This window comes from Octodon degus, unplaced genomic scaffold, assembly GCF_000260255.1.
Source record: "Octodon degus isolate 3935 unplaced genomic scaffold, OctDeg1.0 scaffold00112, whole genome shotgun sequence".
Classification (NCBI taxonomy): domain Eukaryota; kingdom Metazoa; phylum Chordata; class Mammalia; order Rodentia; family Octodontidae; genus Octodon; species Octodon degus.
Window position 1 is genome coordinate 5,022,137 of NW_004524688.1, and position 22,197 is coordinate 5,044,333.

General features: G+C 47.0%; 2 protein-coding genes and 1 pseudogene across 3 annotated transcripts in view; 2 read left to right on the forward strand and 1 right to left on the reverse strand.

Moving 5' to 3' along the window:
* Positions 1 to 2,817: 2,817 nt before the first annotated feature.
* The window catches only part of Pnldc1 (PARN like, ribonuclease domain containing 1), a 21,606-nt gene continuing 2,226 nt past the window's right edge, over positions 2,818 to 22,197 (reverse strand). Inside the window, exons 4-19 of one of the 2 annotated variants that reach the window (XM_023699284.1) lie at positions 19,664 to 19,703; positions 18,653 to 18,776; positions 18,404 to 18,492; positions 16,348 to 16,448; positions 12,868 to 12,944; positions 12,524 to 12,667; positions 11,563 to 11,632; positions 11,172 to 11,257; positions 9,733 to 9,788; positions 7,009 to 7,073; positions 6,599 to 6,652; positions 6,436 to 6,478; positions 4,998 to 5,097; positions 4,527 to 4,702; positions 4,309 to 4,407; positions 2,818 to 3,246 (exon numbers count right to left, since the gene is read on the reverse strand). In XM_023699284.1, coding sequence (XP_023555052.1) covers positions 3,183 to 3,246; positions 4,309 to 4,407; positions 4,527 to 4,702; positions 4,998 to 5,097; positions 6,436 to 6,478; positions 6,599 to 6,652; positions 7,009 to 7,073; positions 9,733 to 9,788; positions 11,172 to 11,257; positions 11,563 to 11,632; positions 12,524 to 12,667; positions 12,868 to 12,944; positions 16,348 to 16,448; positions 18,404 to 18,492; positions 18,653 to 18,776; positions 19,664 to 19,703 — 1,388 coding nt within the window. In that variant the 3' untranslated portion in view covers positions 2,818 to 3,182. Of the gene's footprint in view, positions 3,247 to 4,308; positions 4,408 to 4,526; positions 4,703 to 4,997; positions 5,098 to 6,435; positions 6,479 to 6,598; positions 6,653 to 7,008; positions 7,074 to 9,732; positions 9,789 to 11,171; positions 11,258 to 11,562; positions 11,633 to 12,523; positions 12,668 to 12,867; positions 12,945 to 16,347; positions 16,449 to 18,403; positions 18,493 to 18,652; positions 18,777 to 19,663; positions 19,704 to 22,197 lie in introns of those variants that run through there. The other variant, XM_023699285.1, reaches the window with a different exon arrangement.
* LOC101581324 lies at positions 15,263 to 15,687 on the forward strand (annotated as a pseudogene).
* Positions 17,152 to 22,197, forward strand: part of Tcp1 (t-complex 1) — a 30,426-nt gene continuing 25,380 nt past the window's right edge. The window contains exon 1 of the mRNA XM_023699286.1: positions 17,152 to 17,156. The gene's annotated coding sequence lies outside the window, so the exon portion shown is untranslated. The remainder of the gene's footprint in view (positions 17,157 to 22,197) is intronic.

Consider the following 22,197-nt stretch of genomic DNA (forward strand, 5'->3'; position numbering starts at 1 on the left):
GTCAAGCGTGTGACCTTAGGGACTGCGCACAGCCCTTGGCTCCTTCCTCTTGAGCTCTTCCCGCTCCCTGCTTCCCAGGTGCTGTAAACCGAGTGGCTTTCCTCCAATATACCCTTCTACCATGATATTTCTGCCCAGGATCCAGTTGACCATGAGTTAAAGCCCCTAAAACCAGACAACTGTGGCTGAAATCCCAAAAGCCACAAGCCCTCCAAAATGACTTTCTCACATTTTTGGTCACACAAATGAAAAGGCTGAGAACACAAGAATGCTGCTAGAAAGAAACACAATAAAGATAATGCTCGGGAGGTTTCTGATGGAAAGGAGGATTCCACCTGGAACTGGATTAATGGCCACCCACGTCACATCACAGCAGAGAGTGTGGCTACATCCTGTCCATGTTCTGAGACCATGTGCAAGGTTGAGCTTAAAGGTAACAGACTAATCTAGGGAGGACATTTCAAGGCAGCATCATATTTAGGCAGAAGTAAATAGCAGTTGCCTGCTTTTAACCAAATTTATTGTGAGAATCGGAGGCAAAGTATGCAGAGGAAAATTACGGCTTGGTAGTCAAAGCACATTTTAAAAGTGCTGATAAGGAGGATGCGATGTTGAAGACAACACCAACAAGAAGCTAAGCACTCTGCACCAGGACAATAGGAGAGACCAATCAAAAGCGTCTCAGCACTGGGCGGCCAGGCAGTGCGATAGGGCACAGCCCTCACATGCTGCTCTGCAGGGGGATGCATGGAGTGTGACAGGAATACCAAAGCTGCAGTGCAGACCCCAGAAGTTCAAGGTACCAGGAGCATGAACATCTGCCGCGGGAAACAGCAGGCAGTGAGCAGGGTCAGCCCAAGAGAGGCCACATGAGCAGCAGCCGCTAGGGCCAGAGGACAAGGCTGCCCAAACCCTTGGGACCTACAGGGCTTCAAGAAAGGAGAGACTCAAGGGAACGAGCCAGGCAGATGAAGTGGAAGAGAAACGTTGGCCTTAAGGAGAGTGCGTGTAGGGGTCAGACAGCAGTGAGCAGACAAGGCGGGACACCAGAGGTGAAAGCCAAGGGCTTGGGGATTTGGTACAAGTTGCAGAACAAATCGCTCATCTGCCTCCCAGCTCCTGCTCACATCTGAGGTCAGACAGGGCTGTCAGAGCCCTTTGCCCCTGTGATGGTGCAGGAAGCAGCAGTGGGCAGGGAGCTAGGCTGCGTGCAGAGTGGAGGGTGGAGCAGGGAGGGGCGAACGGGAGCTGGAGAGTGGTGGCTTTGGTCAGTGCTTCTCAGGGAAGGCAATTTGAAAGGGGACATCTGTCATTCTGCCATGAGAATGGGAATGACAGGGACAATCTAGGACACTCTGCAGGGGAGCTGGGACAGGAGAGACATGGCAGCTAGACAGAAAACTTTAAAGCTGTCACAGGGCCACAGTACTGAGTCTTGGAACACCATGGTGTGAAAGAGCAAGGGTGTCAGAGGGAGGAGTACCAAGAGGCTTGGGGCAGAGAGGAGCAGAAGAGAGATGCAAGGCGGCCTACAGACTGGTGTGGGCACCAAGGGCCTTGCAAGGGTGCTTGGAGGAGGGCAGGAGAACACAGTGCACTTGCCCAAAGGTGTGGTTGAAGGGGAAGAAGGGCCAGAGCCAGGCAAGGGCAGACAGAGCAAGGGAGCAGAGAAGAGGGACTGGCTTCTGGGTTCTTTGGTTTTATGTACACCATGACAGAAACCACAATGAATGGAAAACACAGGCACGCAGAGCTGGATGGAGATGGGCAGAGAGCATGGGTGGGCGGGCCAGCTCATTATGTTCATGACAAGGGAGCCCCAGGGCCTATACTACTTATAGGGTCCTCTTCTATAGAGATGGGGCACAAGATGTGGCAGCAGGTGACTCCCAGACTGCTTGGCATTTCCACAGTGAGCAGACTGCCAGTGCCAGTGAACTACTTGGGACAGGCAGCAGTGCCAAGGTGCTTCCTCCTGGGAAGCCAAAATCGCTCCACCAGATGGACAAGGAGGCCAGAGGTGCATGCATGCAGATTTGCAGTGGGCCCACAGCCCCAGGAAGAGAAAGGGAGTTCTCCTTAGCCATACAATTCAATGAAAAACCAAAGCAAAATCCAAACACCCTGCATTGAAGACACAGCCAGGGGCATCAGATTATAAGCTTCCCTGGATCTCACACTGCTGGCTACCACAACCCTTACAGATCTTAGGACAGACACAAGCCTGTGAGAAAAACAGCTCTCTCAAAGCCAGTGTGGTGACTCACTCCAATATTCCCAGCACTCCGGGAGGCTGAGGCAAGAAGGTCTTAAGTCTGAACTTAGCCTGGGCAATTTACTGACTTAGTGAAATACTGTCTCAAAATTAAAAACAGAAAAGGGATGTCAATGTAACTCAGTGTAAAAGCTAGGGATTCAGTTAAAGAGAGGAAGAAGAGACAAAGGAAGCAAAGACAAGATTTCAAACTCTCTAGTCAGAGTGGCTGCCACAGTATTTCCGTTCTTTTAGAGAAAAACATCGGACTAAATGTAAGGCTTTGCAGAATCCTCAGGTGAAGTTCACAGCTGTGCTAAGAGCCCAGCTGAGGTCAGACCCTTCCAGGAAAAGGGAGGCACCATGGAGGAAGTGTGGGTGGCTGTGGAGGACCCAGATCGTTTGGCTGGAGTCTTGACTTTCAAGCCATAACCTCTGTTAGGGAGTATTTTTCATCACTAAAACAAATATGAACATTTTAATGATTTGAGATACTGTATTTATCAAAGACATCACCAGTACATGTCATTAATTCTTCCAAGCTTTACTTTTTCCTTTCATGAAAAATGCCCTTTCTTGGGCCTAAATCCCCAGATGTTGGGCATTAATTTCTCGCCCATAAATGGCATGGCCTTTCACTCACTTGGTGGGTGGCTCCTGATGAACCATCTGTTGTAGATACTCCAGCACACTGGCTGAAATCACCAGAGGCCAGGACTTCTCCCGGGGGTCACACACAAAGGCATTATATGTAAAGATTTCTTCATCATTTATGGTATATACAGAATTTCACTCTCAAAACAAAATTGACAGTAAAGACCATGTAGATCCACATGCAAACAAAATAAAATTTACAAGAACAAAATCCAGGAGGGCCATCCCAGGAAAGACAAAGAGATGGACAGAGGCTTCCAGAGGCTGGCTGCACTCAGGGCCTGGATCTTCCCAGAAGAAATCCGAGCAGGGCCCAGGCAGCAACTATGCTGCAGACTCTGCAAGACAATGGCATGGGTGAGAAGGGCCCAAGGTCTTCCTGTGAACTCTGCACGGTTGCAAGCTCCATGGTTGCCCTTTGTCCTCCCAGCTCCACTCATCCAATGCACTGTCTTTTCATCACTGCCCTGGGGACAATACTGAAGTCCTGCCTCCCAGAGCCAATGGCTCTGAGATTTCCCTGGTGACTCAGATCAGAGGTTGCTAAAATACAGGATGCCTGAAGTTTTTCTTCCACAGGGCCACCCCCTAGAGATGGCTCCTACCAACACGTTCAGAAACCTCAAAGGTGTAAACCCATCTTTCTGATTGCTCAGCCCCAAACCCTGCATGCATCCTTGATTCTTCCTGGGTCAGCTGCTGGCTGCCCCTCAGCAGCCCCAGTGCCACCAGGTGGGACCAAGCCACACCCACACTGCACCTGGCTATGTGCTTGCTTCCCAAGACGCCCTGACCTCTGCCTTGACTGAAGCCCATCTTGGCACCTAACACAGCAATGCTTCGAAGACACAAGCTGGATCTCTCCCTCTTCTGCCTAGACCCCAGTGATCCCCTTCTTCTGCCAAGACTGAGGCCCACAATTCTCACCTATGCAGCCCTAACAGGGCAGGACCAGGTTCTCCTTGTCTGTTCCACTTACCGTGGCCACAATGGCTTCACCAAGGCTTTTCCCCACAGCCTCTCAGTCCATGCCCTGTTCCCACAGCGCCCTGCCCGGTCACTCCCTCCCACAGGCCTCCCCATGGGCCCCTTTGAGCCAGCTCTCCTTCTGCACCTGCCACTTTCATCTTTAACAAATGTTCTTCCCCTCACACATACAGTGTACTTGCACATGTTTGCTTCTACCTTCCACTGGCCAGCCTGTGGGACTTTGATTAATCCATGCAGCGCACAACAGCACCCACCAACTGCAATGCCTAGTTCTTTGTAAAATGTACTGAGCAACCCTGTTTACTGCAGGTGTGGAAAACTCCTTGACAGTCAGCACAGCTAGTGCAGCAGCATGAATCGGACCAAACGGACCCACGTGGGCAGAGAGCAGCTTCCGCCAGGGCACTTACTGTAGCATGCAGTTGACGTTGGGGGAGTGTCTCCAGTATCGGTACAGGGAAACCTGCAGGGTCGGGTGGCACCTATACTCTTTCAGGACACTGCGGACACTGCCAAAGAAGTTCACCTGGGTCAGCAAGCAGCACATCACACCAGCTGCTGTGCAGGCTCAGGGTGGGTGCAGCAGAGAGGCAGTGAGAAGGGCCGAGGTGGGCTCAGAGGTACCTACTCCTTAAACTTATTGGTCAGGAGCAAGAACTGGCTTTGAGTGAGTCGTCTGACATCAAACTTGCAGAGGTTCTGGAACTCGCCATAGACTTGCTGCTCACTGACCCCAGGCCACCTCCTGACCGTGAGGATGAGGATGGGTGGCCGGATACTGGGGTAATCTGGGCCCGAAAAGTTCTACAAGACATAAACAAAAGAGGCTTCGCACAATTCTTACTACAGCCCATATGGTTGGAGATGCTACACCAGAGTAAAACAAAGGCTCTAACAGGGACTGGGTGCAGAAAGGGAGAGAGGGAGGGGGACAGGGTCAGGTGAGGTTTGGTGGAAAAATAAGAAATAAAAGGCTTTTGCAAGTGTGGACACTCTGTCTGCTCTTACCTTCGTGCTCCTAGAGTCCCTCTAGCACATCTCTGGGGACACCAACCCACCTCCCACCATCAGCTGAGGGAACCGAGTAAAACCTACTCACAATTTTAGGGACCCCCGCTCGGATCAGATTCACTTGGTTCACGTAAGGAGCCAGTACATCGAGATACTGCGGGAAGGAGGGCTCAGACGTGGGAACATGGCTACACAGACAGAGAAGCCGGGGCACTCAGGCACACAGGCATGGATTCACATGTCCTCAACCACAGCTAAGGGACTGGTGCTGGAAGGGGCGTGCTGCCCAAGCCACTCTCTCCTCTATCCCTCATGAGTGCTGCATTTATGTCGGGGGCTTCCTCTAACTGGCAAAAGTGCCCTCTGCAGGGCCCAAAAGAAGCAGAGCTTCTGGAGAGTTACCACCCATGGTTTGGGGCCAGTTTGGGGACAAGCACTCTGCTGACTAGCCCTGCAACAGGCCAATCAATGAGAGAATATTGTCCAGAGGAAGTACTACTTTATCATCCTTGACACCATGTCACCCTTGATTCTGAATAGTCACCCTTGCCCCGGAGTCTCATTCTGCCACCAGTCCCCCTCTGCCCAGGTACCACTCAAGTTCAGGCCCTGGGAGCAGTTTCAGCTAGGGAATCAGGCAGGCCTGAAGCCACAGACCTCTTAAACCCAGCACTGCTTCTGGGTCATGAGGACAAACAAAAACACAGGATGCAAAGCCCCAGGCCAGCCATGGAAAGACCTGCCTACCCAGCACTTCACCACCTGCCCCCTACTGGCGGGCAATGAACACCATCAAACTGCAGGAACAAGGAAAACGGGCTAGAAAATTTCTCACATAAGCTTCCCATCACTGTGCCGTAGAGTATTTGCATTTATCATGCCCACTGCCCAAACAGGCAAACACAGACAGTAGCTTATAGCCCAAATGTGTTCCTAAGACAGTCCTGAGGAACAGGTTACAGCTGTGATTAGCTCCTGCACCAGGCCTTCTAAGTGCCACAAATGTGCAGCCCTGGGATAGCGCTGCAGGACACATGTGTAAACTGTGCACTTGCTTCTGGGGTGTCAGGTGCTAGAGGAACCAGGGAAGCTGCTGCCATGGGAACATCTGCCCTGGGGCACCATACTCCAAAGCCTTGCCCACCCATATGAACCCCAACAATGTGCCATGCAGCAGCCTAACTCCTTGTCCTTCTTCCTGGCTGTGAGTTGTAGTTACAAGGACACCAAGCTGGACATAACTGAAGCAGGCATTATCAGAACCCACATGGAGGCCCACTGCTTGGGTCTCCTGACATCAGTGAATTCTCCCAACTCGAAGACAAGCAGCAGAAGCCATGACCCACCAGAAAGCAGTCGGGGTGGACACAGGGACGGTCCCTATGGACAAAGCCCACATGACCGCAAACCACTGTGCTCACTGCTGCTCAGGCAGAGGCACAATATCCACCCACATGACGTGGCAGCCTCTCTGTGGTGGCTGGGGGACTAAGCCCTGAGCAACATGAGGAAAGGAAGACACTCACCCATGCACTCTCTGTAGGAGCAGGTGTGCCACTTTCAAAAGAACTGGAAAGAAAAGCTAGAGATGTACTAGCACATAGCCTAATCTGCTTGCCCAGCCCACCACAAACAAGAACCCAGGGACAGAAGTGGCTTAGCATCAGTGCAAGAGACCACAACTCGTACCTGACCCAGACAGGAAGGCATCATACCCTGCTTCATGGGGGCACTTCATCTTGGCTGGAGCATTTTCCCATGCATTGGAGAGACAGTGAACAACCATTAGAAATGTCCTGGGGAGAGGAGCCCCCTCCCAGCCCAGATCAATGTTCACGGCAGCTGCAGCACACAGGACCACCATGCTGTATGCACCCCTCTTCTTCTCACCCAACAGGCGAGACCCCACACCAAGGAGAATACAGGCAGTTCTGGGCCTTGGACATGATCTGTGATGGCGCATGAAGGAGGCAGGAGTTGTAGGGGGCAGGGCAAGGAAAGCAGCGCAAGTAACCCATGTACATTCCCATGGCCTGCCACCTAGGCCACCAGCATGCAGGCAGCCCTCAGCTGAGCCCACAGTCGGGGAGGGGATATACCATATTTTTCACACTTGTATCCATGAACAATCACTGGTGCAGAATCACTGGTGGGATTCAAGTTACTATTAGAGGAAAAAAAGTAAGACAATAAATCCTTTTTTATTCTCCTCCCAACCCCTTAAATTATAAAGGTATGTCCTCACACACATGTGTATACTCTCAACATATATATATATATATATATATATATATACACACACACACACAAACACACACACACACACACACAGATCTTGAGACCTTGAGACACAGCTTAGGCTGTGAGCCTCTTGCCTCAGCCTCCCAAAGTGCTGGGATTATAGGAGTGTGTCACTACATCCAGTTAGCACATATATTTTTAAAGCCACAGCTCCAGACACGGACAGATACAGTCTTGATAACTAGGCAGAAGGTCAGGTCAAGGATCAGCTATGTGAAAAACATAAGGACTTTTAAAAAAAAAAAAAAGATCAACTATGCAAAAGGCTCCAAATGGACCATTCTGGGCATTGAACAAAGTCTTAGCCTTATCTCAGGCACTGAGACAAAGAGGACACTGCCTCTGCTCTTCAAGCATATTGTCCTGTAGCTGCAACACCTGAGCCTCAGACAGTGAGTGACTCCATAGTCCTTGGAGCTAAAGAGTTCCTCAAACCGGCAATACTGAAGCAGCGGCCCAAGCCACAGGCATTTCAAGCCATAGCAAGAAGGAGCAGTGACAGGAACAGACCCAGGCCTGACCAGGCACCCAGAAAGCATGGTAAAAGCCCCATAAGAAAAGCAGGCCCAGGCCAGGGAGGAGCTCCTACGACAAGCAGGGCTGCGGGAAGCACCAAAAGATCCACCCATGAAAACAGCCCAGAGAGTTTCAAAGATGACACAAGCAGCAGTGTAAAAAATGAAATAGGATAGGACACTGGCTGGGATATCAGAGAGGGCTGACTGAGCAACAGCAATGCCTGCAAACACGCAGAGAAAGAAGAATGTAAAGAGGTTTCTGGCATAACATCATTTGGACTTGACTGACAAATAGACCTTGCAAGTTTAACTCTGGGACTTTTTGGCTCTAGGGCAGCAGGGGTGGTAACCGCATCCAACAGTAAAACTTGCACTGCCTTTGCCTTCCCAAAAAATGCTTCCCAACTCTGGGTGCCGACCCCCTGAGCTCTCGATTTTCCTGTAAAGCAGGTCTGATGGCTGCACCTGTGCCATCCTAGCTGCAAGCATCATAAAGGTCATCTAAAAGAACGGTAACCAAGCCATTTGCAGTTACACTGGTTATCCCACCACCGAAGAGCCTAAGGCAGAAGCTTGCCTGCCTAAATACAAACAAAAGTGACAGCCTTCTGCTAACATTGCATAAAATGGACTAAGAGCAAGGCCTTGTTCAAAGTCTTCCTACAGGGACAAATACACTTAAGCCTTTCAACAACTTTGTGAATTACGAAGGGCTTTATTCTCCTATTTTTCAGATGGTGAAACTGAAGCACACAAGAGATCATATCATTTTTTCATGGTAAGTTACTAAACAAGTGAGTGGCAAAGAGAACAAACTAGGGGCTGGGGAAACAGCTCAGTGGCCTAAGTGCCTGCCAAGGTCCCAAGTTCAACCCCCAGCACTGCAAATAAAAAATAATAGGAAAAAAAAAAAAGTAAAACTTGACTTCTCTGGATCCCAGCTTATGAACACAGGGTCCCATGGCTTGTGCTTGGTAGCACAAAGACTTAGGGAGATGTTTAGGACACTGGCATGTGCTTGTGGGACACAGGCAAGTGACTGGCTGAAGGTTCCTACAGGTCACAGAGGGCACGATCACCAAGAGGCCCCTGGACACAGTAAGGAGCAAGAGGAAAGTCAAGGGGCCCCAGGATAGAAATGAGGAGATGAGGAGAGGGACCACACAAGAATAGATGAACGACCCCACCAGCAACAGAAAAAGATCCAGGAGGGTAGCAGCACAGACGAGGGCTGTTCTGAACACCTTCCAGCTATCATCCTGACAGCTAGGAGACAGGTAAGGGTGTGTGGCAGCCAGGCAGAGGGCAATTCACCAAGGGCAAGAAATCCTGACGGTGAAAGTGAGACGGAGACTTCTACCTGGACTTGCTACCCAGAGCAGAGCTGTAACTGTACCTCCAGGTAACAGCAGCAGACACCTCACCACTGCCTCTCTTGATCAAAGATGTGACAACCACTCAGTCTCCTACCCCGGCGCATAGTTTCCCACACAGGCCCCTGCCCCACTTTTGCACTGTAGTGGAGACTGAATGCAGCGCCTCTGTACTGAGAGACATCCCAAGCACTTTTCTTTTTTTTGAGACAGAATCTCACTAAATTGCTAATTCTCTGAGGCTGAGTTTTAACTTTTGATCCTCCTGCCTCTGCCTCCCAGAGTTACAGGATTACAGGTGCACACCACCATGTTCAGCTTGGTTTTTAAACGTTGGAGCTGAATGAATTGAGAGGGAGAAACTGACAACCCAGGGGAGGTCAGGGGGAGTCCTGCACACTGGGCTGGCACAGAGAAGGCACTTGTGTTTGCTGGTGATGGAAGAGACAAGAAAGATGACAGGAAAGCAGAAATATTCAGGAAAGCAGGGCAGGAGCGCAGAGATTCCCGACTCTGGTCTCTTCCTTCCTTCTTGGAAACTGGGTCCACGGGCTGGGGGGTCTGAGCACAGGTGCAGCACCCAGTATAGCCCAGCCCTGCTCCAGAAGGGCCCTGAGAAACACCCACTCACCTGCTCAGTACTTCGTATACTTCCAAGAGGTTGGAAACCCGTGGGAAATGCAGTTCCTGAAGTTACAGAAAACAAATCAGGGAAAAGAACACATCTGTACTTTTGGCTATCATCTGCTTTAGGTCTTATCAAAGACCTACAGTAAGCTGGAAAATATGGACTCCTATAGGCCTCTCTTCCTCTCCCCATACCCTGACCACCCTTACTCCTTAAGTACAATGTCAAGGAACCAGTACCCTGGGGTGACTCAGAAGGGCTCCCAGTGCCAGGCTAGAGTGAAGTAGTGCCACAAGCACAACACACACTATCTCCTGCAGCCGACCAGGGTAAGGGATTCTGTAAACACAGGCATCAGAGGCACTAAACGGGAACTCAGACACATTCAGAGGATACTAGGGACCAAAAGCCTTGGGGGAGTCCCTGAGTCCCAGGAGGTGGTCCAAGCTAAGAATACATAAAACACAAGTATGAAAAGCTTCTCTGGGCAAAGATGAGCCAAGAAACTTGTTCCCATCTGTTGGCTCCCTTCTTGAATAACCCATTCTAGGTTATTACCCTAATGATTTAAAACACTGATCTGATTCCTGTCTCTCTTCCTATTTGTAGGCAGCATTAAGGCAGCTGGGTCCTTTCTTCACACATAGTGCACGACCCAGTGACACAACACATCACCTGGGGGCTGTCAGAATACCGCCTGGCTCCTTCTGAAACCCCACCTGAACACACAGTGGAGACAGGAGAACCAGTGATCCAGTCTGTAACTCCCCAGTGGTTCTTTACTGTCTGTCAGGGTGACAACCCACACCTCAGGACGTAGCAAAGATGCTTCTTCTCAATATTTTCCAAGAAAGGACCCAACCCTGGTGCTCTGTGAGCACATCCAAGATGGTTACATAAAATGTATCAAGCTCCAAAACAAGATGTTCTATTGTGCCATGTGAAGCGCAATCATTACATACAAACAGATGGAAACCTGGGAACTTGAATGAGGGAAAGAAAAAAATCATATATAAGCTAATATGATGACCACAGGTGCTGCAATACGAAAGGAAAGTGATATGGGCCGGGGAGATGGCTCAGTGGAATAAGCACTTCCCTGGCAAGCACAAGGGTCTGAGTTCAATCCCCAGTTCTGCCAAAAAAAAAAAAAAAAAAGGAAAGTGATCCATTTTGGTTTTGTTGGTTTTGTTTGTTTGGTTGGTTGGTTGGTTGGTTGGCTGAGACACAGTCTTGCTACATAGTTCAAGCTAACTTAACTTCATGGCAATTCTCCTGCCTCAACCTCCCAAATGCTGGGATTACAGGTATCTACCACTATGCCTTGCTAATCCCAGTTTTATAAGAGAAGAATTCAAAGAGAAATTAGAACAAGAAAGAGCACTAAGTGTACCAGCATGGAAAAAAGCAGTTCTTAGCCCAAAGCAAATTCTCTTCATTACCTTCCAGATATCCTTTGTAACATTCTTGGTGTCAATAAGAACAGGAAATAGGTTGTGGATATTCTGCTTAAACTGATCATAGCTTTCTGTGGAGAAAGATTCAAACAGTAAAAAGTGAGATAATCTATTGGCAGAATGGAAAAGACCTACTCTCTATCCGTGAAAACAAAACAAAACAGAAATTAAAAGCATCCTCAATCTCAACCATCAAGGATTTCCAATCTGGAACTAAGCTGCCATCACCACTTTCAATGATACACACTAGAGGTTTTCTATTAAACTCAAGATACTTACACTGTGAACAGCAGCTAATGCAACGTGAGAAACTCCAGCCAATGGGATGCAAGAGGGAGGGATAGATGGAGGGAGAGAGTGGCAGATCTGGCCTTACCTGGGAGAGGCCTGAAGAACTTCTCATGGAGATGCAGCAGGTCCATCATCATGTTATGCCCCACTAAGGGCTACTTGGAATAAATCAACAAGTGAGACAAATTTTTAAAATAATAGCTAGACACCATAGACGAGTGGTGAACCTGTGGCACGCATGCCCCAGGGGGGCTGTTTGTCTTACTGAAAGTTCCAAAAGGTTTGCCTTCACTGCCATAGACTAATGGCATCTCTTGCAAAGGATGCTGGCTTCAGAACCAACTGTGATTCTGGCCCCCTGATGATCCCATCCCCAGTCTTTCTTCTCCCCTGGAAGGTGGTTGTACTGCTTAGGGGGAGAAGGCAGGGGGTGATAGAAGGGTTGTCAAGCAGGACCCACAGTAAGAAATTTCAACTGTTCGGATTTTTTGTTTTTGAAGCAGGGTCTGGCTATGTAGTTCAGGCTGGTCTTGAACCGAGGGTGATCCTCTTGCTTCATTCCCCATACTGGATTACAGATATATACCACCATGCCCAACTGAGAATCTAAACTGTGAAACAAATATATGTGGTTCTCCAAGTAGTTTTAGGTAATTAGTATTGAAAAAGGGCTGAGGAAAGCAACACTTCACATGCATTGTCCTTTGCCAAATTAACCCATCATGATTTGGTAAAAATGGGTTGGGGAGATAGCGCAGTGGTCTAAGCACCTGCCTGGCAAGCACAAGGACCTGGGTTTGATCCCTGGCTGAGATAGGAGGATCACGGAGGGTCTCTAAGCTACACAGCGAGACCCTACACCAAATAAAGAAAGGAAAAAAGAAAATGATTTAGTAAAAATGAGACTCGGACCATGAAACCAGTTATCAATAAGAAGGAATCACTCATTTTCAGAAATCTAATTTTTCTGTTAAAGGTCCCTTCAACACCTACAGCCAGAAACACAAAGGATAGTAAAAATTGAAGGAAAAACTGTTTTTCCCTACCTTCTGGGCTTGCACCAGCATCTCAAAAAAAACAGAAAAACCCCTTGCGGAGAGAAGAATCTGCTCCTTCCAACAGCTGTCCCGGTCACCGGAGGCATGCTCCAGATACCAGCGGTGCTGCTGGCTCACCTTCTTCACTATCACCTGAAATGCAAAAACAGAGGCATGAGCCCCGAACCAGGTCACTGGAAAACAAGCCCAGAAACAGGCTGTCTCAAAATGAAAGGAAGCAAACAAGAGCAGGCGAGGGAAGGCACAGGGGCCTACCACAGAGGGCACAGAAAGCTAAAGGAGAGAGAGGTGAAAGAGCTGCTCAAGACACCTCTTCCCAGGGCCAAACTCACCCCCTGTTCTCTCAGCATTGTCCAGATGTTGGGCAGGGCCTGCCTCAGCACCAGCTGCACCTCATAGGCCTGGAACCCTGCACAAGGAAACACGACAAATACAGACCTGGAGCAGCAACACAGCTTCTCCACAAGAGAAGCTGGAGGACAGGAGCTGCCGACAGATGCTGGAACACAGGGCGAGTGTGTGGAAAGGCAGCTCTCGGGCCCCCAAGCCCATGAACCACATGATGTCACATGGACTGTCACAATGTTCCAGGGAGCATTCCCAAGTTCCTGATCTCAGGGACATTCAAATTGGGGGCTGCAAAGAATTTTGGTTTCAGTGGATTACAGTCACTGACATTAGCCATGTTAGAAATTAAAACTCTAGGGCCAGGGAGATAGCTCAGTGACATATGTGCCTGCCTCGCAAACACAAGGTTCCAAGTTTGATCCCAGTACCACAAAACAAAGAGAAAGTAAAAAAGAAATTAAAATTCTAGGTTTAATAAAATTTCAATTGTTGGGCTAGGGAGACAGCTCAGTAGAATAAGCTAGGTCCCAAGTTCAGTCCCTGGTACCACAAGAAAAAAAAATCAATTTTTACATTTATGAAAAAACTATGTTTTAAAAAATTAGCCAGAAGAGGCCTGGGAAATGGCTCAGTGGAATAAGCGCTTCCCTGGCAAGCACAAGGACCTGAGTTCAATCCCCGGTTCCACCAAAAAAAAAAAAAAAAAAAAAAATTAGCCAGAAGAATGTGACACAGCTCCAGGCATAGTGGCACATGCATGTAATTCTAGCTAACAGAGGCAGAAGAATCATAAGTCCAGCCTGTGTACCTTAGAGACTGTGCCTCAAAAAGTAAAAGGGGTTGGAGATGCGGGGAGTAGCATGCACCTGGGTTTCACCCCCAGTACTGCAATTTTTAAAAAGTGTGACATTGTTTCACATTTCTGCACCTAGCTGAAACCACATCTGCTTTTGCATTTGATCTGCTCATTTTCTGTGATACATGCTGCAGTCACTGCAGTATACAGAGAAAACCCAAATGGGTAGGTAAATGGACAGGGAAGAGATAACCTTATCAATGACTTTAGTGCTCTTACTACTATGTAAATTCAAAATATGGTAGTTGACTGTTTTATGCAATCTAAGCCCATTATTAATAAACTTTCTAGTACTGTAATATTAAATTTCACTGGCCTAACTTCTATTCTGAATAGTTTTCTTCCCCAGCACTAGAGATTGAAACCTTTGCACTGAGTTATATCCCCCAGCTCTTTTTTTTTTTTTTTCTTCTTGCACTTCAAAACAAAGCCACTAAATTGCCCAGACTGGCCTTAAATTTGAAATCCTCCAGCCTTGGCCTCCCAGGGCAGGGACACAGGCATATGCTAGCACACCCAGCTCCTTGAATGGATTTTTTTAATCATGATTTTTTAACAGTATACAGTGGTTGCTAGGAAGACAATGGTTTGCAAAGTTATGCACATCTTTCAAATGTTAACACATTTTACTAAACAAAACCAACAAAAGACATTTGTACTCATGAGCACTGATTTTATCAGAAAGACTTCAATGTTAGAAAGCAGTCAAGCTTATGGAAGGCAGATTCAAGTTTTTCTAACTCTTAATTGAAAGCTTGAATTTTATCACTAACACTCGAGTCCTTGATGTTACAGGCCTATCTTTTCCACTGAGAAAATTACTGTAGAATACTCAAATTTAAATGTCCACAATAGAGGGGCCGGGGAGATGGCTCAGTGAAATAAGCGCTTCCCTGGCAAGCACAAGGGCCTGAGTTCAATCCCCGGTTCTGCCAAAAAAAAAAAAAATTAAATGTCTACAACAGGCCGGGGAGATGGCTCAGTGGAAAGCACTTTGCTGGCAAGCGCAAGGGCCTGAGTTCAATCCCCAGTTCTGCCAAAAAAAAAAAGGTCTACAACAGTAGGCCCAGGAGACTAAGTGTTTGCCTAAGGGACCAGCTTCGACCCCCCAGTACTACATGCCACACTGGCCCTGATGCTCCCACACCAAGATCAGGTGTAGTGGCACCCACTTGTAATCCCAGTGCTGGGTTAGGCTAAAAACAAGAGGATCGCTACAAGTCCAAGCTGCATAGTAAGACCTCGTACCAAATGCATTTAAAAAAAAAAAAAAAAAAGTTCCAAAAAAAAAATAAAACAAACCAGCTGGGGCTGATTATGTAGCCCAGTGGCAGAGCACTTACCTAGCATGTACAAAGCCCTGGGTTTGATTCTCAGCACTGGGAAAAACAAATACCAACAAACAACAACACAAGCAAAAAGAGCCTAATCCAGTTTTCAACTCTGAAAACTACAGAATGCTTTTTCTCAAGAGAACCACCGAAAAAAAAAAAAAAAAAAAAAACTCTTTCTCTCGTAGCAGGCGGCGGCGGCGCCTTCTTTTGCAACTATGGCCAAGATTAAGGCTCGGGATCTTCGAGGCAAGAAGAAAGAAGAGTTGTTGAAACAGCTAGACGACCTGAAGGTGGAGCTGTCACAGCTGCACGTCGCTAAAGTGACGGGCGGCGCGTCGTCCAAGCTCTCCAAGATCCGAGTTGTTCGCAAATCCATTGCCCGTGTTCTCACTGTCATCAACCAGACCCAGAAAGAAAACCTCAGGAAATATTACAAGGGCAAGAAGTACAAGCCCCTGGACCTGCGGCCCAAGAAGACGCGAGCCATGCGCCGCCGGCTCAATAAGCATGAGGAGAAGCTAAAGACCAAGAAGCAGCAGCGGAAGGAGCGGCTGTACCCTCTGCGCAAGTTTGCCGTCAAGGCTTGAGCGGCGTCACAATAAAACTCAAACTCTGAAAAAAAAAAAAAAAAAAAAAAAGAGAACCACCGAAGCTGTTGATACACTTGTTTTTTTCCTATACTTGTACTAACATAGAATATTTAAAAGAACTCAAAGGTGGATACTTAAAGTATGAATATTTGACCTTCCTCTCCAAGGTTAAGTTGGCTTTTTAAAAAACTGATAATGAAATTATGCACTTTACATTAAAAAAAAAAAAGTGGCAACAAAGTATGCAATAACTACCACCACAACTGGATGATCCCAGGTAATTTAATATCTGCTAAGATGCCAGCAGGTGTAATCCCCATCCCTACAGGATCCAGGAAAATGCTGCAGTGAGAACTGTAAGTCTCAGAGACCAACAAAGTCCGCAGACTATGCTCTGAGAACTGCTGCACTAGGGCAGAGAGCGGGGTTAACAAAAGTCAGTAATAGAAAGCACTCAGGATGGAATCTACAGGACGGCTCCTGAATGAACTTGACTTCCTCAGTCTTGAAATTCAAAGTAAGTTGAAAGGTTTTGACTTTTGAGACGTCTGCTGAGAAAACACTGACATCATGCTCAATACATGGTGCGAGACCAGGATCTGTAGCTAACACGTTCCCCGGTTCTGGCACGTAACTGTGACCTGCCCCCATGTTCCCACATTGGGAGGACAGCCTGCTCCCTACCAGCAATATCAGGCAGAGTCATCTCGTCACCTTCTTCGGCCAGGTCCAGCCACTGTGTCACCTCATCAATCACCACCTTCACTTGGTCTTTATCCAGAGAGCTGCAAAAAGTCATACAATAGTGGAAATGTTGGAGAAATCCGCCCCAGAATCTTAGAACAGTCTTAAAAGAAAAGTTCCAGGGCTTGCTGGTGTATCATTGTGATCTCAGTTTTTATGAGAACACAATGTTCGTCAATTGTTCTCCAGGTCCTTTACGCAGTAAGAAGACAAACCTGGGCCTATCTTATTTCCAGGTTCCCTGTCTGCCCTGCTAAGAGTACAGAAAACACAGAAGGCTCTAACCAGTACTAAGCAGTGCTGTCAAGACCATTTCAGTTTGGAACAAAAGGAGAAAGGCAAGGGCTTTGTAAACCTTCTTCTCCTGGATCAAAGAAGAATATTCTATCAGACTGAAATCTTGATCCAACCTTTGAAAATAACAGATTAAAAATTCTAATTGCTAGGCAGGCATGGTGTCACACGCCTGTATACTCAGCACTTGAGAGGCTGAGGCAGGAGGATCACTACAAATTTGAGGCCAGTCTGGGCTGCATAGTAAGTCTGAGGCCAGCCTGAACTACACAATGAAACACTGTCTCAATCAAAAAAATAAAAAGTCATATTGCTGCCCGGCTTGGGGGTACATGTGCATAATCCCAGTTACTTAGGAAGCTGAGGCAGAAGGACTGCCAACTAGGCCAGCCTGGGCAACTTAGCAAGACTCCATCTCAATACAAATAAAAAAGAAAGTGCTAGGTAACTCAGTGGTAGAGAAACCCTGAATTTAATCCCCAGTACTGACAAAAAATAACATAGTTTTTCCATTACCAAAAAGAAAAAAAACTGTATTGTGGGGGGCGATAGAACGCTCCTGTTATATTTTCCCTTATTTGGGCAAGAAGTGCTGCAGCACCAATCCCCGCTTGCCTCGGCATCTTCCTGTGGACCTGGACCTCCACTACCAATCCACAACTAGTCCCACCCAACTGCTTCCACTATACAGCTATTTAGACCCTGCTCACTTCCTCAATAAACGAGACTTGATCAGAAAGCCTGTCTTGTCTCCGTCTCTCGTGTCTCTTGCCCTGTCTTGTTCATCCCTGTTCCTCCTCCAGGTCATTACCCCACGTCTCGACTCGCGGGCCGAGTCACTGTATTTTTATATAAAAAATAGCACCAAAGGGGCCAGGGAGATAGCTCATTAGAATAAGTGCTTGCCTGGCAAGCTCAGGGTCCTGAGTTCAATCCCTGGTACCAAAAAAAAGCACCAAAGATGGGGAGGGAAAAAAAGTGTGAACATTACACAAGATCATTATCTGGACCAAATTATGAATCATATTTCAGAGCTAATGGCTGTTGAATTTTTTCCCTGCCCAGTAAAGGCAAAAAAATCTAAAGCTCAAAGAGCTTAAATGACTACTTCAAAATCAAGTTAGTTGACAGCACTGATAGCCCTGGACCCTGTGGTCCTGACACCGTCTGCCAACTAATACTACGGTCCTCATTTGTCACTCCTGCATAGGCAGCACAAAGCTGCAGGGCCTAAGCATGGCATGGGGCCGAACAAAAAGGGGGCACAGATGAGTCTCCCACAGAGGGTCAGGTATGCTGGGCTGGAGCATCTAAAGCCTAGGCCCTGCATGACAGATACATCAAGGTTATCTGTGAGTCACCCTGCCAATCCCTGGAGCCCAACGTAACACCGTAAGAGCAAGTCCAACAAAGCGGTTTCCTCCACCCCAACCCTGGAACAAACTCTTATTTCTTTGAATAACAATTAAAAGCTTCTCTTTAGGTCTGCCAGAACACAGGCAGCCAGGGCTGGTGAGATGGCTCAGTGGTCTAAAGTACCTACTTAGAACAAGCTTAGCAAAGCAAAGGGACCAAAGCACAGGGACCAAAGCACAGGGACCATAGTTCAATCCCCCAGCACCACATGCCAGCCAGCCCCGCCCCCTGGTGGGCTGAGCTGGCCACACACACACACACACACATAAATAAAAAGACGTCCTACCTGCGAACTTTCCAGTTCCCTGTCAGGATACTATGCTTAATTTTCTTCTCCTGTTCTTCATTCATATATGGGATTCCCTTTTTGAGAAACTAAAAACAGGAAGCAAGTAAGTGAGAGGCAGCCTCTGAGGCAAGGAGCAACAGAGTGAAAGAAAGCGCTGGGCCTCCCATGAACAAGCAAGAAAGGAGACAGGCAACAGGAAGTGAGACAGGACTCTGAACACATGCTGCCCCTCCCTGAACACAGTACCTTGTTATAGTTGAAGCCATATTGATTCAAAAACTGAACACTAGATGCCTGGAAAGAAAATTCTGCATCCAAAATCCCAAATGTTGTAGGAAAGAGAAAGAAGTTACACGAATGGGCTGAATACCTATTAAAAAAGAAAGACAAAATGTAAGGAGATCAAAAGCAGCTAAAAGTAATTTTAAAACTAAAAACAAAAAACCCACTCTGGGGGCTGGGGAGATGGCTCAGTGGAATAAGCGCTTCCCTGGCAAGTGCAAGGGTCTGAGTTCAATCCCCGGTTCCACCAAAAAAAAAAAAAAAAAAAAAACAAAAAAAAAACCCACTCTGGCTCATAGAGCAGGTCTCTGTGGGCTCTTTCACCTAGGAAAGACTTGAATTCCCGTAGTGTTTCAAGTCCTGGCCAAAGGAAAAAGGCAACATTCTTACCCTTGAGAAATAGGGTCCATCACAGAGATGGGCCCGCAACAACCCCTCTGCCTGCCACTCAGTCCCCCTCCACCGCTGACAGATGGAAGCAGAAGCCACCTCAGCTAAATGCAGACAATACAAGGTCACCACAGAAAACACAGCAAACAAAGAAACTAGAAAACATGAGGAGAAACAGGCCCTACGCACAGGCCCATCCCCACAGATGGAACATCCTTGATGGCAGGACTTGTGAGCAAACTTCTCTCACAAAATTGCACAAGGGACCACTGAATGGACATCAGGAGCATGTAAGAAAGATGCAGGAGGCCAGGAATATCACTCAGCAGTACCGTTATTACCTGGCAAGCACAAGGTCCTGAATCCAATTCCTGGTACCTTCACTCCCTCAAAGAAAGAGACCCAGGGCAGAGGTGGCAAGGATGGGAGGGTAAGCTAGAATCGGCAGAGGACAGAACGAGTGAAAAGCCAGAGGAGAGCACACAGAGCACCTACAACAAAGTGACTCAGACACCCAGGAACAACCAGAAGGGGGCAGCTGTAGCACACACATGGGTAAGAGCTGTATGGTGTATACATACATACATGTTTGACTCTCCTTCAATACTGGAGAATACAGATAATCCTAGAATGAAAACAGAAGTAATGAATGCCAAAGAAAAGCTGCCTGGGGTTAACCACAAAGACAAAACCCTTGCAACAGTGCTTTGCATACAGGTACCATGTGGGCATAGAACAAGAGCATCCTCTGGAGGAGCAAAAGGACAGATTTGGAGTATGACAACTGTCAGGCTGAAATTACTAAAATGTAACTGTGGCCTTTACTTCAAACACAGAAATCTTACATTGACATGGTAACAGTTTAAAAGTAACCAGCAGAAACACCAAAAACCATGAAGACTTAAAAACTTAATTGTTTATAATACCTACATGACTAAAACAGATCATATTCAAAGTAAAAATATTTCAGAATGAGAGAATAGAGAGCTGGTGAGATGACTCGGTGGTCTAGGGCACCTACTTAGAGCAGGTTTAGCAGAGCACAGGGACTGCGGTTCAATCCCCCAGCACCACATGCCAGCCAGCCCGCCCCCTGGTGGGCTGAGCTGGCCACACACACACACACACACACACACACATATAAATAAATTTTAAAAAGAATGAGAGAATAGAAACAGTATAACAAAGTGCCATTTTTCTATACTTCTCAAAGAAAAATAAAATAATTAAGAAAAACAGTAGAGGACTAGGATAGAAAGGAAAATATAAATACACTTGTGTGACTGGTGCAAGGTCCCAAGTTCCATCCCTGGTACCAAAAATAATAATAATTAATACACTTGTGAACAAATGTTCAGTGTCACTCATAGTAAAAGAGGTCTGTAAAATGTGGCCTATGCTTTTCCTGTATATAATATTTTATGGCAATAGATACAATAAATGGTTTATATACTAACGACAGCCAATTTCACAAAGGCAGGACTGAGTACGTAGTTGTAACAGAAATCACATTTCCAGCAAAACCTAAGATACTTCTTTCTAACTGTGCATAGAAAAAGTTGTTAAAGGGCTGGCCAAACAGCTCAGCAGATTAAAGCACTTGCAAGCAGGCGCAGGGGTTGGGAGTGATCTCGCCAGCCCTGCCCCAGGGGCCTGCTGAGACGGCGATTGAGACTGGGTGTGGTGGCGTGCGCCTGTAATCCCAGCTCTTGGGAGGCTGTAAACAGGCAGACAACTACGAGTCCAATCTAGTAGTAAGAGCCTGAACACCCTGTAGACCCTTCCCTAAAAAACAAAAAAAAAAAAAAAAAAAGTACATTCATTATTGTTAGTATAAATTTCTAAAATTTAAATTTAAATTATACAAATTTCTTTGTGGATGGTTAATAGGAAGAGTAGTCTGGCAATGTACATTAAAAAAGTGGTTTGAGGCAGGACTGGGAATCAAACTTGGGGCCTCAGCACATGAGGCAAGCACTCACATTGTGGAACTACATTCTCAACCAGTATACATTAATATATTGATAGACATACTCTAGAACTGCAATTCCACTGCCAGAAGCTTCCAAAATGCAAATATTCACAAAAGCATAGTAATACATAAATTCTAAGCTAGTCAATGCAAACTTGTTTAACTGTACACAGGGTTAAACAAAAGTATGAATTACTAAAAGATTAAGTCAACCAACACATTCAGTTGGTAATGGTACACTAAAAATGCACAAGTCTGGGCTGAGGGTGTAGCTCAGTAGAATGCCTGCCTAGAACTCATGAAGCCCTGGGTTCAACGCCCAGCACCAAAAACAAACAAAACAAAAGGATATCATCAATTGGAGGGGGAAAAAAGATACAAACTATTCATAAGCTGCTGTTTGCATAAATTTTCTTTTTAAAAAAAAGTATGTTGGGCATGGGGTACGTGTTTGTAATCCCAGCACTTGGGAGGCTGAGGCAGGACTGCTGTGAGCTAGAGGCCAGCCTGACCACATAAGCAAATTCAAGGCCAGCTTGTACTACACAATGAGCCTCTGCCTCAAAAAAAAAAAGCAAAGAAAACATATATACACGTTTTACTTTAAATGGAACAGGTGCAGCTGAGGAGGTAACTCGGCAGTCTAAGCACCTTCCTGGCAAGAGCAAGGACCCAAGTCTGATCCCAGGTGTCCTGCCAGCCCCAAAACTGGGTGTGGTGGCACACACCTGTGATCCCATCACTGGGGAGGCTAAGGTAGGAGAATCACTACATGCCCAAGCTGTGTAGCGAGATCCTGCACCAAATGCATAACTTAAAAAAAAGATGCAACGGGTGATGGTTATTTCTTAACTCTTATTCAGGCACAGAAAATAATCCCACTAAATTCTTCCACTTGCTTTAAAGTGCTGGTCCCATAAACATAATACTTTAAAAAGATACCTGGTATCAGGCTGGTGAGATGGCTCAGTGGTCTAAAGCACCTACTTAGGGCTGGTGAGATGGCTCAGTGGTCTAAAGCACCTACTTAGAACAAGCTTAGCAAAGCACAAGGGACCGCGGTTCAATCCCCCAGCACCACATGCCAGCCAGCCCTGCCCCCTGGTGGGCTGAGCTGGTCACACACACACACACAATAAATAAATAA